Below are 16,246 nucleotides of genomic sequence, written 5' to 3' on the forward strand. Positions count from 1 at the left end.
AACTAGATGCTGGGATTCTAAAACAGTGTGGTTGTGAAAGTCATCTCATTCTTTTTTTCTGCTCCTGTTCTTAATTTTAATATTGAAAAGTAATAGGACCTCTCTTTTAGGTAACTAATTAGATTAAGAAATCTTAATAACGATTAAATCCAACGGTGCAGTAACCAAATGTGCAACTTCATATTTCTTCTGAAATATTAATTTGAAAACTGAATTACCAATTCTTCCAGAGATATAATTACAATAGCATATGTCTTATTCATCTGCTTCGCTTCATTTCTTAAAAATGATTATTCAGCTGATACAATGTCACTTTATAAGACTTCCTGTATGCAAAGTTGCCTGTTAGAAAGTTCCTGCCAAGAAATCCTAAATTAAAGTTATACCGTTTTTTTCTTTCTTATGTCTTTAAAAAAGTGGAATCCTTAGAAATAATCACTTTTTGAGCCATTTAAGTATGTTTCAGTGACTGAATGGTATGTATCGTTAAGAGCAATTTACTTGTAGAATACAACCATAAACATAGTAAACACAATTTTCTGAATGTGTTTTAAAAACCAAATTTGGCATAAAAAATTCAAAGCTCATAATTTCAAAGAAATACTGCCTGATTATTTTTAATTCAATTTCTTCAATTTATAGTACTATAAACAGTTTATATACCTGTAATTGTTAGTGCTGCTAATGTTTCTTTGCCAATTATCTTGATGTAAAATTAACAGATAAAAACCTTAAGGTCATAAAGCATTTGAACCGAATCTGATTGTGCCATATAAACACAGATCTCGAGGGTTGCAGATTATGAAAATTCTTTTATTAGTTGCTGTTATAAATTACTTTATGATTTGAGTTAATATCCTTCTACAATGTAGAACTCATAAGATTAAATTGGTTGCGTTTGGCCTTGATGTAAGTACAGCTGAGCATTTCCCTCTATAAAAAAAAATGGAATGTGCCTACTATGCATGAAGTTTCAAAATGAAGGGGTAGGTATAGTTATTCACTGTTATTAATTTATTACCAGTTATTGGCAAATAAAATCTTCTTCAGTGTAGGTTCTGGAAAAGGTACCAAAATCACTTTGACCTTCTATAGTACCTTGCTTACAATTTCAGGAAAAGTTTGAAATTAGTCACCATTTTTCTTTTAAATAATCGATTAGATTCTGCCCAACAATTAGCTTATTGTTTTAAGAATGGTGCTTTTCCTTAGATTCTACTGTTTGGGATGTGCTTTAAATTGCTTTGTGTATTTCTCTAACCAGAAGCACAAATGGTGAGTATAGGTTTGGTTCTTTTTCTTTCTTCCCCCCATTTTAGTTGACTCTGGATTTAGTCATTAAGAGTTAAGGCCTTTCAGTATTTTTAAAAAAACCCAATTTAAGAACTGGTGGGGTACAAGATGAATAAATTTTATAGTTCTGATTTACAACATTGTGCCCACAGAAAACAATACTGTATTATTCACTTTAAAATCTGTTAAGAGGGTAGATGTTAAGTGTTCTTATCACAATAAAATCAAAAAAAAAAAAACAACTAGGGTCCATTATGTACTTAGTTGAAATTGCATTTAATTTGAACAAGATAAAGATATCTATATCAACTAATGAACTCTTTTCACTTTGAAACAGCATAGTTCACTCTTATCCCCAAGAGAAATTAACACCCACCCTTAAACTCTTAGGGAAGTTGATCAAGAAAAATATATTTCTCAGAACAACAATATTAAGCACCATCTAAGGAAAGCATCAATGCTTTGGGAGTTTCACATGATGTTTAAAAATCTAATAGATATGAAAATTGGAATTTCAACCTTTTATAGAGGAACTTCATTGGTAATCTTCAAAAAACTCCCGAATGAAGGGTTCTTTAAGAGCACTGGCAAATAGCAAACTGATCTTCTATTTTATTCACCCTCCAAAATATGTTCTTATTTTTGGTGGTCGGGGCAAGGTACCAGGGATTTAACCCAGGAGCACTCGACCACTGAGCCACATACCCAACCTTTTTTTGTATTTTATTTTGAAACAAGGTCTCACTGAGTTGCTTAGTGCCTCACCTTAGGTGAGGCTGGCTTTGAACTCATGATACTCCTGTCTCAGCCTCCTGAGCTACTGGGATTACAGGCATGTACCACCACACCCAGCTCCAAAATATATTCTAATCAAGTTTTTTCTGAAAATAGTTGATAATGGTTGATTATCCAACCATAAAGAAAAGCCAAGGACCAGACTCAGTACGTAGGTATCCAATGAATAAGCCAATTTTATTCCCAAACATTTTCTCCCACCTATTTCCTTACAGGTGTGAATTCAGGCTATGTAAGTGAAATTGGCACTTTTATTCTTTTTTTATTGAATTAAATTCTAATCCCTTCCTAATTTGTAAGAATCAGCAACAGCCAGCTATAAGCCTACCTGGAGCTCAGCTTTCCTCAGCTCTTGAGAGTCAGAAGCTGTTTCTACATCAATAGAAGCTACACCAAGGTTATCCTTGAGAAACAGGAGCCGGGCCTGAAGCTAATATCGGAGTCTCCATTTGCAGCCCCTGGCTCCCCCAAGGCCTTCCTCCCTGTAAGGGTTCGGTACAGTTCTGTAAAGTAGAAAGGCAGAGTGATCCAACAGTCAGATAGGATCATCTTCCAGGAGCAAGCCATGGGGAAGGGCCCGGATGGGTCTGTTCTCCATTACAGCCCATCTCAACTGTTTATAAACAAGGCTCAGGTCACCTCCTCCTGTTTTAATTTTCCCCTGAAAAGATGTTTCCTGAATATTTATAAGAAGCATGTGTTCCAGAAAAGGAGGATAATTGGGAAAGATTTCTCTTAATATCTCTGTTTCAGCAGATAAAATGCTTCAGAGGCTAGCATCAAAAGAATTCTATGATCACCTCACTCTTGGGCCAAAATGAAAATAGCATAACTAAGGCTTTGGAATGTCACTTCCTAATACCATTTAAATGAGTACATGTGGTATTGGCTGGGATCTCTTGGTGACTTTTCTAATATCTATTGTCTAGCTACTTTTTTATGTGAATTGTAATTTTCAGGACTATTTTAGAAATGAAGCTCCCAACCCCAGGCTGCTGTTAAAAACTTATATAAAACAATTGAAAAGAAAACTCTCTCTTAAAAATGCATCAATTCCACATTTAGCCTTGTCTCATATGTATAAGGAACTTGGAAATTCTTTTATATCACTAGAAAACATTTCCATTTGTTTCTTGAGAGTTACATGGCCCTTAAACACTGTCAAGGTCACCCATACCTTTCAAACTCCTCCAAAGTGATCTTTGTTATCTGAGAATGAATGAACATGTTTATAAATTCAGCTACTGATAGAAAGTCAACCCATCTGAAAATGTCACACTTTTATTTTCTGTTAAGAGGGTAGATCTTAGGTTAAGTGTTCTTATCACAATAAAATCAAATAAAAAAATTTTTTTAAAGATTTTTATTAGTGCAGTATAATTGTTTACAATGGTGGAAAATATAATCTTACTGCCAACAGCTATGATTTGTTACAATGTTAACAGATCCTGTTAACACACTGGTGGTAGCATCATGTGTCCCTTCCCTGCTGCAGACACTCACCTTAACCCTCTTCTGCCCCAGCCAGAGGTTAAAATTTTTCAATTAAATAGGTCAGAGGTGATTATTTGCACTCAGAAACAGATTGGCTCTCTTCCCTTTTCCTTAATTTTATACTCTGATGTCTCTTAAATAATTTGATGGAAAACTATGATATTTTACGAAGTTTCAATTCACTGGACATATTGAGTGCAAAAATAAAGCACACAGAGGAGTTTTGAATTTTCCTCTCCAAAAGGCAATTATTTGTACAGCTCAGAAAATTAGAGCACAATGGGTTGGAAAGCTCCTGAACACACTTGGGCAGAGACTCTACATGACTTCACTTTGGCTCCTATGTTAAAGCAAAAATGTACTTTAAATAGTATCCCTTAGAGGCATATATGTTATAAAAGTAAATTAAAAAAAAAAAAAAGCCAGACTTGGAAGTTAACTAACTTATCACATCAGCAATAATTTACAACCCAGAAAATCCCTGTGGGTATTCCACTCCTACTGTGTGTGCAGTTTTCTTGAATATTTGACTGGTGGTTCCAGGGGAATTCAGGGCGGGGATGGGTGGGATGCCAACCTACAAAGCTGACCTTTATACCTTTATACCTGTGCTGTGCTATTGTGTATAGAATAATCTCTTTTTCTTTTTCCTTTAAATGTGTTTCCTCTTGCTTCCCAGAGGACGGTGTGGAGGACAATGCAGGATAGTGTAAGCACTGGTCTTCTTATTCTTCCTCTCATGCCCATTTGTCTTTGTGCAGTCATTCTGGAGTGTTCCTGAGAAACTCCACCTCCGCTCTCCCTTTCCAAATTCTCTGGAGTGCAGTGAACAAGGCACATGGCCAACTTGTTCAGGAGTTTCCTCTCTGCTTGGTGTTTATGGTTAACAACCATTTTGGTATTCTTTCCCAGTGGCAACATTTTCAATCTAATCTTTGTGTAAGCCTAGCTCATTTGGTGGCTGATTTAAATTCTATCCCAATGTTCAGAGCATTGTCGTCCGCCTGAAAAACTAGCTCTTCCCTGATAGAATATATTGCCCTTTTCTTTTTGTGCTGAGCGAATAATTACCTCACTAATAATAAGAACAAACCAACACCAGCTCTCATGCATAAGGAGCTAATTTTTCCATTAGCTGGGACATAGAGAATTTAGGAGGTTAAGAAATAGTTTATGGTATAGGCTGTTTACTCCTTTTAATTTCTACTTGAATTTGCTAAATTTTTTAAGAGCATCCAGGGAAGGAGGATTGGATATTATTTATTTGAAAATGTTTGTATTAGTTAACTCTTAGTTTATCTTTCTTGACCAGATGGTTATCTAGTCTGATTTTCACAATGCCATCCCATGATAATAACACTCCTTAATAAAGACTTGTACCCTACATGGCATCATGAACCCAGGAGAGAAGATGACTGTCACCTGAGGGGCACATAGTTATTCATGCAGCACAACTGTGACATCATGGAGCTCATGTCTGCCTGGCCTTAAATCCAGGCAGTGCTAATAATGCAGTGTCTAAAATTCCTTCTTTAAAAATCAGTTGTTTCAAAAGGAAATTATCCCCTGAGTAGTATTCCATTTATCATTCCCGATCTCTGAGCTGAGGGCAATTTGGATGAAGTAAGAAAGTTAAAAGAGGTAAACCTGGAACAGGAACATTATGGAAGGGAAGACTTGATAAAGAGGCAGTAGAGACAGCTGGCCAAAGGTGTCCTGATGTTAAGTGGGAGTGGGAGGACTTGTCATGGTTGAATAAGTAGGGTTCTGCTTCTTAGTTCTAGGGGATAGCTAGAATAGCTCCAACTCAGTGTCTATACCTGCACTTCCCAACACAGTTCCTCAAGATCTTCCTATTTCCAGCACATGAGCTAGTCTAGTCTCCTTATCTAATGGTTACTTTGACCCTCATAGTTTTCCCCAAGGCTTCCTTGACTGTATTGAAATGAATGCAAATCAAACTACCATCCCCATGTTTGCTAGACTTCCCTGCTTGCCTCCTTTATCCAGGTCAAGAGAGGTGGAGAAAATTCTCTTTTGTATATGATTCTTCCAAAACTAACCACACTTCTGAAATTCATTGATATGCTCAGTGGCAAAAAGTATGTTGTTAAAATTATTGCATGAAGGCTTACGGGCTTGCAAAATACCACCAAGATCTATGTTTGTTTGTTTGTTTATTGTTTCTAAACAAAATAGATGAAAGAACTAACATTCTAGTATCATTTCCTGTCCAATGGTTATTAAGAGTTTCAGAGTAAAATGCTGGTCATAAACACGTTCTCCTATGCCTCTTTGGGGCCATTTTGGTGTGATTTAGGACATCTTGGTTGTAAGGATTGAGGAAACTGTCTATTGTTCATTTTAAATTGCCATGGCATTTCCTTGTCACCTCAAAAGAGTCTGCATCCGGCTAGCTCCACTATTTTGCATTTCAAAAGGATGTCAGGCTGTATTTAAGAAACTGCTTTATTATCTAGAGCTTTAGCCACTGTTTTTAGGTGAAACTGATTATTTCCCACATTCTATGACACAGACAAACACACACACACACACATACACACCCTCCACCTTCGCTTAGCCCGAACAGCAAAAAGTAAAACTTCCATAACAACAGTAAACCAGATTCTCCACTTTAATTAGTTTTCTAAAGATAAATGGGTCAAAGCCAGATTGGCTTTCAGCCTCTGCTGCAGCTGAATAAATTATGCTCCATTCACCCCAGCAAACAAATGGCTACTGCTCTGTCCACTTCAGATTGTAAACTGCACGGTCTTGCCTGAACCTGCTTTATCTATTTGCTGCAAAACCCCACTGGGACACCCCAGTTTCATTTTCAATGAACCCTTGGTAATAACAACAGCAAAATGCAGTGAGCTTTCAAAGCAGAGAGGAAAAAAAAAAAAAAAACCTTAAAACCAAACCACCCAACTTATTTGGTCTCGGTCTCTGCTCTTCTCCAGGCAGCATGAACAGCATGTGGTGGCAGGGACGGTTCTCTGTCATAGGCTCCTTTCCATTAGGTGGCTTGTGGTTGATGAGGCCCAAGTGGGGAATATCATAAGACACACATATAAAGTGATGGCTTATCTCCAGGACATTCTGCTTATTCCACGGGCTTGAAGGATGCACAAATCTAATTCAGGGGTATGCGCTGTGGGAACCTGCAGGAAATGCCTGCTCCTTCTCTGGGTTTTTCAGCTCTTACCCAACAGACAGTGGACTATTTTTACCTCCTTGGGAAGCTCTCCTTTCAGGCATGGGGAAGAATAGTGAGAAGAGAAGGGGCATGGACTCTATTTCGGCTCAGGCAGAGTTGTTTAATTGGATGGGGTTGTATAACATGGAGAGAGAAGATAAATCACAGCTTTGGCTGCATAACTTCCTGGGAGATGCTAAAGCCCATTCCACATCACCGCTTTAAGACACATCCAGAGAATCATGCGGATCTCAACAATGAAGTAAAAACATGCCACCTATTTTTAAGGGCTAAAACTTTTGCACAATTTATATTAGGTGTAAGTGGTCTGAAATCATTTGGGGAGTCATTTACCAACAAAATCATTTTCATCTCTGGGTTAAACTCTCCTTTGTCCTCATAAACATTTAAGCAAAAGCTTTGGTGAGCTCCACGTCATAAAAATGAAATGTTACACTTTCAGACCCAAAATGGGGCTATTACAGATTTATATCTATTTTATAGGGTGTTGATATGCTTACTTTCTCCTTCAGACTTTTAAATTTCTTTCGTAATTCCTAAACTTCAGCTAAAACCCAAATTGACACATTCTATAGTTATCAATCAGTCAACAAACATATTTATTGAGTTCTTCTCTGTTGCAAAGCACTTAGTAAAACTAGCTGCCATGTACCATCTACTTCACAGCCCATTCTTAGTGCTAGTGTCATCAAAAGGCAAGGGATACCATTTGCAAAAGACATGGCTTTTCAAATCAGTTATACACGCTATGTCTCCTCCAGGGCCAGTACTTCACGTAGAGCTTCATAAACCACTAGCATAGAGTAAATAGGAATTTGATTTTGTATCTAGATAGGCTGCACCAAAAAAAAATGTAGAAAGAATATTAACAAATGAATATCATTGACAAAATATGTAAATTGAAAGCATTAAACATCTGTAGCATCCTTGATATAGGCCATGTCTAATAGCCCATTTTCCCTTCTTAAGATAGAACTTTCTGCCTGATTCTTGAACGAATTAAACAGAAACTTTCTTGTCAGTTATAAACTCACCAGATGAAAAAGTCCATCTGCACTCTCGTTCGCAGCATATCTGTCCCTTATTGAGCGATGTAATTGGTGTTTCAGTGAGTTGATTATGAAAATCTGAATAGACAAACCACAGTAAACTGCTCAAATTGTACCTTTTAAAATATTTGTTCATGTAACACATCAGTTGACATGGATATTTTATTAAATTACTGGACAGCTTAAAGAACCCATTCCTTGTCATGGAAAATCTGCAGTAATTTTTCCTCCGAGCTGTCTTTTGAGACATTTGCACCACAGCTCCCAAATGTGATGTTCATGCTTAGGAGAGAGAGAGCTGAAGAAATGGGGCATTTCATAAATACCAGTTTTGATGTATTTGCTGTATAATCAATCAGACTTTAACCAACTCTGGGGCCTATGGAATACATTTGAAAGCACTGGGAATTTGGCTATTCCCATAACATACTTGGACACTCTTTACTGCTAGCAATAAACCTCAGGCATAAACTTTGTAGGGAAAACTAGATGAAAAGAAACCCCTTTGAGTGAAAAGTGACTTCCCTTCACAAGGTTTAAAGGTAGAAAAAGAAATCTGTGATACACAATAATTTTATTACGCAAGCTCATTCAGAGTCTGCATCGTCAAAGGCCCTGACTTCATGGATTTTTTTTTTCTTACACCCAAAAGACTGGCCAAACCATTAAAAATAAAAAGCCAGGTTGGTAGAAAATGAATGAACCAGGAGCAGAAGTGGATTCATTCTGTTGCTCATTAACAGCTAATTCTTTGGCAGTGGGTTTGTGTAATATGTTTAGAAGCTTTTCCAATCTGCATTGATCTGGATGGGCCTGAATGGGCAAGGCTACCCTATATAAACAACCCCCAAAGGCAAACAGTTAATTCTTGTTGGTGTCAAGTACCCATTGTGGGTTGGATGTGGGTTACTTATGCATGGTTGTCACCCTTGCTCCAAGACCTCAGGCAACACAGCAGCCATTAGTTGGAGCTTCACCCGTCACAGGGGCAGGGGGAAAGGTGGCTGTTAATTCTCCACCAAGAAGGGGCCCATCACACTGTTCACTCTCCATGGATAAAGTGAGTCCCATGACCGCAGCAGCCTTCCTGTCCCTGTGTGTCTCACACACAGAGAAAACACACATGTGGGTTAATGGTATTTTGTTAACCACAAACAGTGTGGCCAAGTCAAGAGTTTTAAATTTTAAAAATCTATTTCATCACACTTTCCAACTCTCAGACAAACCTTACATGAAAAAGAACATAAAACAAATGTCACTCATTCACTCAACAAATATTGATTGGCTCTGATATGAGCCAAGTATGGGTAACCAGAACGAATGTAATAACAGAGTTCACATGGCTGGACAGACGACAGACAAAATTAACTACAATTTAAATCAGACCGTGCACTGGTGAAGATTGTAACACAATGAACTGACCTTTTCATGGGCATTTGAAAGAACATTAAAATAAATTTTAGAATCCTAGGAGAAATCTTGAGCCCTTATTACAAAAGGAATGTCTGCATGGCCTTAGTAAACCAGCATCTTCTTCCAAGTCAGGTGGATTTTTAGCACCAGATGCCTTTTAAGTCTATCTGAGCTTTGAATTCAATCATAATTCTATCAGATCAAAGTTTGGGGTAGAAGTCCTACCCTAAATCTGAAGATAATGTCTCAAAGACAGACCTAAACGAGTAGAAGAAATGTAGCAACAGAAAAACAGAATGAGCCAAGACTTCTTTTATTTCTGGGATTTAAATGTCTTTCAGATCCAGGCAATACATGTTTTAAATGAGGCTTCAATGTTGCATATGGGAGTGTCACTTTTGTGTGACTTCGTGTCCCGTTTACTCAAAAAAAAAAAAAAAAAAAAAAAAAAAAAAAAAAAATTCTGCTCTTCTCCTTTCTGGGTCAACCCAGTTGGAGCAAATCAAATTGTTCTCCCTTTCTCTCTCTTTCATACATCATCCTTCAAGATCACCAAGAATTCATGTTATGGAGCCTGCCCTTGTCTTCTTTTACAATATCAGTTTATTTCTGAAGAGCGTTCATGAAGGAGAACACTTTTTACAGGTTAATCAGGGAAATTGCACCCACTGACAGTAACAGCAAACTTATCGATTCCTGGACGTCTCAGGAACGTGTGTCATTGGCTTCTGCGTGAAATGATTTGCAAAATCCGAGAGCTTTGATTCAACTCAAAGAAAAATTACAATACAAATTCATAAATTATTTATGTGTAATGAGGCAGGAATCCAATGACTTTGTAAGTCTTATTCTAAAGGATTTTGACCTCAGAAAACTCCCCAAAGCAGCCGGCATTCATTTCCGTGAAAAATACTCATCTCCGCACTTGAAAAGCTGAGCGTTTCCTTTGCTTACTCTTTGCAACTCCTTGAGTGCTAGAAAAAAAGGGCTTGAACAGCTCTGGGAAGAAAACAGAGACTGCAAACTGCCTTAATTGATCTCCTCACATAAAATCCAAAAACCCAGAGGCTGTCTTTAGTGCAAGTCATGTCCACACGAAAATGTTTCCAGTTACTTGGAAAAAATCAAATCTTCTTTATACAATAGACTTCAAGGGACAAGGACGATTTCATTAAACTTTTTCATGGCGAGGGTTCAAGTACAGGAATCCTTGTGCTCTCTTTTGTTAAGGCTTCTTGACAAAGTAAATAGAATCAGGAGCTCTTGATAGTATTTTCATTAAATATAAAAAGTCTCCTTTTTCTATGATCTTGGGGGTGAGAGGTAAAATGAATGTTGAGGAATATTTTTTGATGAAGCTGACTTTGGATGACTTTGGTCACGATCTAATGAGGAAGGGTCTTTTTTTTTTTTTTTTTTTTTTTTAACTACCCTCCTATACTCCTTGGGTCCGTTACAAAAGGTGGAATTGTTACACATGTTTACCAAATCACAGGTGAAGATTGCTACTTTTATGTGAATGTCTGTGATGCATCCCGCTTTGTTAAATTCCGGGACAGTTGGCTGTTATAAATGAAATACGACCAGCGAGTTCCAGGACCTCTTTCTCCTACATCTTACCCTATCATAACCATTACCCTCCCACAGAGCAATCCAGGTGCTCTCTGCTTAATGGAAGGGAGGGAGAAGATGGGACAATCCCATCCTTTCCCAGACAGACCCCAACCTATGCACTTTGCTAATTGGCTTTGTTTTGGTTTGGGGTTGTTTTTGGTTTTTGTTTTCCTACTTGGTCTCTCAGAGACAGATTTCACAGGAAGGTAGATTAACTTGTCTCTCTCTATAGCTCTATTTTTGATCTTATGTATTTTGAGTTTCTATTTAGAGTTACAAATTTCTCTTCCATGTGAGTCAGACCTTTCTTCATGGTGTAGTGAGTTCCTCTGTTTTAGTCAGCTTTTTCCTCACGGTGACCAAAAGACCTGACAAAATTTTAGGGGAAGAAAAGTTTATTCGGGGCTCACAGTTTCAGAGGTTTGAATCCATAGATGGCTGGCTCCATTGCTCTGGGCTCAGGCGAGGCAGAACATCAGGGCAGGTGTGGCCAAGGAGGAAATCAGCTCAGGACATGACAACCAGGAAACAGAGAGAGAACTCTACTCTCCTTGGACAAAATACATACCCTAAAGGCACACCCCCATTTCTGCGACCCACCTCCTCCAGCCGCACCCTCCCTGCCTACAGTTACCACCCAGTTCACTGATTGTGTTACAGTTCTTATCTTCTGATCATGTCACCTCTGAACCTTCTTGCATGGTCTCACACTTGAGCTTTAGGGGAACACCTCATATCTAAACCGTACCATTCTGCAAGTATTCTTTCAACTAATTCTCTCCTTCTCTGCTCTTATGTCATAACTGATAAGCATGTTTGACTGACTTGCTTAACCTTTTTTTGTCTCTTGCTGATATAATTTATCTATATCCTTTTCAGTGTGTTAAATCTCTCTTCTCTTATAGTATTTTCCATTAAATCCAACCACGGAGTTTTTAACTTCGATAACTTTATTTTTCATTTCTAATATTTTTTTAAACAATGGAGCCTGTGTTTAGTGGTATGTTACTGTACTTTCTTATTTACATATTCTCTTTTTGCATTTTTAAACACATATATTTTAGACTTTGTGCCTGATACTTCTAATATTTGAAGTTCATTGGTCTCATCTAGTATTTTTGCAGAATCTTGACCATAGTGTTTTATTTCCTTGGATGCACTGTATTTAGTTTGTTCGTGTTGGTTTAGTTTTGTAAGGGTGTGTGTGTTTACATGCCTTGGAACTTAATCCGTAGAAAACCTTCATGGCCTATGTTAAAGGGGATTTCTCTTTCATTCTTGCACTAAGAATTATCTCTTAGACTCTTGGGTTATATGGTAGGATAGCAATATAGACTTATCACCCAGGGAAGCCCTGCTTTAATCTCCTGTCATTTACCCAACCCTGTACACATCAGTTAAAACCAAAGCACAAGGCCATCTGGGTCTGGGTAATGTCCTTAGGTCAAAAGCCAGCTTCATTACTCTGGTTTTCTTTCCTGGGTTCCCATTTTCAATTAGCTTTTGGCCTTTAAGATTTCTTTGTTATTTATTTATTTGTTTGTTTGTTTATTTATTTATGATACTGGGGATTGAATCCAGGGGTGCTTAACCACTGGGACACATCCACAGCCCTTTTTTGTATTTTATTTAGAGACGGAGTCTCACTGAGTTGCTAAGCGCCTTGCCGAGTTGCTGAGGCTGGCTTTGAACTTGTGACCCTCCTGCCTCCCGAGTTGGTGGGATTACAGGGGTGCGCCAACATGCCCAGCCTTTGAATATTTCTTACTTGCTTGCAAACTCCTGGATTCCTCTAAAATAGCTTTCTATCTTTTATGTGACCACGTTAGCTTATTCTAGCAGGAGCATCAGTCTGGGGATGCAGTTTTCTATGCCTTCCAGGAAATGTATAGATGCTCACGGGGTAACTTCCCCTTCCAACTGTGTGTTAAAATCCTTTGACTTGGGGAAGCCTCACACCAGTTCAGATTAGGGCATCAGAACAGTGACTTATTCGAGTTCTATTTCTGATGAGTATTCTAGGATGCCCTGGGTCACATGGTGGGTGGTTCTGTAGGCTACAGTTACACAGCCTAAAACCACAAAGTCCACCACCCCATCTCAGTAGCTCCAAACCTTTCTGGCTTCAGCCCATGGATTCTACTCACCATGGGAGCAAGGTTTCACTCCAGGACCTGTGGGCTCCAGAACTTCTGCTGATGAGTTTCTTTGATGGTTGATTTTTAACTAAGATATATATGTACAACCAGAGCTTCTGGCCTTCAGAAAGGCAAACTCAGATGCACCCTTCATCTTGTCTCTTTGTTGGCACCTAGAGAGATCCTCCTCCATGTACTTACCAACCTAGGCAGATCAGGAAAAGAGAACAGCAAACAGAGCAGATATCTCCCTGGGATATCTGGCGGTCATCAAAAGCACCTCCCATGGGCACTGGCCTTGCACGACTGCTTAATCCATTGCTTCTGTAGAATGCTAGACTCTAAACTATGGTGACTACTCTAATTTCAACCTAATTAAAATAGACCTTTCATAATACAGTCATGCAAACCTCAACGGCAGGGATATGTTCTGAGAAACATACCCTTGGGTGAGGTTGGCGTTGTGCAAATATTACAGAGTGCACCTACCCAGACCAGAGTGGTACCAGTCGATCACTCCGTGTGGCCTCATGATGCAATCAAGAAACTCAGAAGACAGAGCTGCAAGTTTGCTGCCAGCATTGCACAGCATCCTTTTTTTATAGTAAACTTTTTTAATAAGTAAAGAAAAAATATCACCCTGAAATAACAATGTAACGTATCGTATACTAAATACATAGTTGTTTACTGTCACTCTGGAGTACTGTGTACTGCACATAATTGTAAGTGTTGCTTTTATACCACAGTCAGCACAGTAGGTGTGTTTACAGCAGAGCCACCAGAGGCATGTGAGGAATGCTTAAGCCACAGTGTCACCAGGCAGTAGGAATTTTTCAACTCCGTTATAATGGCTGGGATCACCCTTGGGCATTTGGTCTCAGTGAAGTTCTGCTGTGGGTTGCAGGACCACTTGCTCCAACAGACCACTCAGATGTCTATCTAGGCCAAAATTCTGGATGTTCTGGACTAGTGTTGATACATGTGAAGTGGACTCTAGGACCCTGGACCAGAGCTCTCTCTCTCTCTCTCTCTCTCTCTCTCTCTCTCTCTCTCTCCCTCTCTCTTTCTCAGACACCATGAGATGAATAGGCCTTCTTCATCACACATTTCTGCCATGATGTGCTGTGCCACCCACAGGTCCACAGCCACAGGGCCAAGTGATCATGGACTGAAAACTTTCAAACCATGAGCCAAAACAAACTTTGCTTTCTTTTAAGTTAATTAGCTCAGGTGTTTTCTTACAGCAATGGAAAACTGACTAACAAATGTGCCTGCTCAATAGGCTGGCATGACACACAAATGTATTCCATTTTTTTTCATTCATCCAGTTATTCATTTGTTCCCTGCCTCCTACAGACAGGGGCAAGCACAGGTAGAGAAGGAAAGGAGTTTGGGGCCCCACAAAACCTGCCAAGGGGTCTAAGTGAGAACTGTGGGACGGAGACAGAAGCTAACCCCACCCAATTTAGCTGTGCTACTCCTTTACATTACTTCCCCCACCCAGCCTCACCCTATGTGTGGAGATTCCACCCCACCCTCTAGGTACACACCCCCTTTCAGTTTCCACATGCTGAAGCCAAGGCTTTGGAAACACAAGCAGAGGAGCAAATTCTGACTGTGACGGTAAGGGATTCTTCATCTCATCTTGTTTTCTGATCTGTAAAATGTAATGATAACATAAGGCAAGGTGCACAAAGCTCTAGCTAAGCCTTGTCTATAATATTAGTGGTGATAATAGTGATAACAATGGTCAATTAGGCTTGGCTGCTATTATTAATCATATTAATAAGGAAGAAGAACATTCCTGTGCAGTTATTAGATTTCAACTCTTCAGTGGGACCTGGCTCTACCACTCCACCTGCAGGTACATGCCTCGGCCCCAGCCCTTGGTCTGTGCAGAAAGTGGCCAGGCTTCAGGCTTCAGCGTTGCAGAGTAGCTTGAGTTCAGCCAGTGGACGACTCGTCTGTGATAACCAGAAGAGAATGGCAGTCAGCAAACTCTGGCTTAGGGCATTGTTGTCGAATAAAGTTAGCAACCCTGGAGCATCTGAGATACAGCCCCATAGCAAAATGATACTGGAGAGTCCCAGGGTGCACGTTTAGAGACCTGATAAGAGGCATATGCACGTTAGATGAAAGTACTTGGAAGGATGCTGCTAAATGGATGAAAATGACCTGGAGGAGTGGTGGGGTGCAGAGACATGAAGGACCACCGCTGAAAGCAGCACCTGTCCCTGGCTCCTGGCGTCACTGAGGGCTACTGAAAGCCTTCATAAAAACGTTCAAGCCAGGCTGGGAGAAACACTGGCAGGGGACATGAAGAGTCCAAATGAGGTGGCAGAATTGGATGCCAAGGTGAACAGCATTTGAAACAGCCTCCCTTTAATGTGAGCCTTCACTTGAATTCAGGCACAAGTTCCCGACTGTAGTTTAACTCTGCAGTGATCAGTGCTCGCAGAGTGGATGTGACGATGGGAATGGCAAGAAGGAGACAGAATTTTGCAGCTATTTTTACCCTCCCCGTCTTGACCTCTCTCCTTTTAAAGTAAAACGACAGATAGGCACAAAGCTAAGCTTGTGGTTTGAAGATGAGGGACAGAAGACCCAAATAACAGCCCAGGTTTCTTCCTTCTCCTGGATTTGTGTGAACCAAATTGTCCCACCTGCCGATCGTACAAGACTTAGCCTATTTCCTGATCAAAGCTAGATTTGCCTAACAACCTCTTCTAGCAGAGCAGATAATTGCAGGGGCGCTCCTCTGCTCTGTGAAGCACCTTGGAATAGTGGGCTTCTCACAGGCTGCCTCGTGTGCCAAGCCTGAAATGACTGGAAACAGCTATCAGATGGTTCCCTTGAGACTCCCAGGGCTCCTTTGCTGGTTCCCAGGGGCCTGATGCCACAGTCCATTGGTGCCTGTGGTTTTTCGACCATTGTCAAAGGTCAACCAAGAGGTGAACAGGCATTTTACTGGGTTTACGGCTATTTTGTCCCTTCTTTCTCGGCCGAAGTACTTTCATAAGATCCTCTGCTTGAAAAGAAGAAGGAGGAGAAAGAGAAGGAAGGAAGGAGGCAGAAAGAAGGAGAAAGAAGAGAAGGGAAGGGGGAAGGAGGGATTTTCCTTTCTGACGTTAAGACTGGTTCCAGGGTCCACAGCTGGAGAAGAGCACTGCTCCCTTGTTTGTTTGCTCACACACCAAGGGGAGCCAAGAAAGGACCTCGGTGAAGGGCAG

The 16,246-nt window shown here is 39.8% G+C and overlaps 1 protein-coding gene across 2 annotated transcripts in view; it reads left to right on the plus strand.

Moving 5' to 3' along the window:
* Gpc6 (glypican 6) overlaps window positions 1-16,246 on the plus strand; it is a 1,045,404-nt gene that overhangs the window by 954,965 nt on the left and 74,193 nt on the right. Inside the window, exon 7 of one of the 2 annotated variants that reach the window (XM_076872353.1) lies at window positions 4,262-4,291. The exons of the other annotated variant lie outside the window; for it this stretch is intronic. Within the exon in view, the coding sequence (XP_076728468.1) occupies window positions 4,262-4,291 (30 nt within the window). The remainder of the gene's footprint in view (window positions 1-4,261; window positions 4,292-16,246) is intronic. 2 annotated transcript variants of the gene reach the window in all.

Source organism: Callospermophilus lateralis, chromosome 12 (assembly GCF_048772815.1).
Source record: "Callospermophilus lateralis isolate mCalLat2 chromosome 12, mCalLat2.hap1, whole genome shotgun sequence".
Classification (NCBI taxonomy): Eukaryota; Metazoa; Chordata; class Mammalia; order Rodentia; family Sciuridae; genus Callospermophilus; species Callospermophilus lateralis.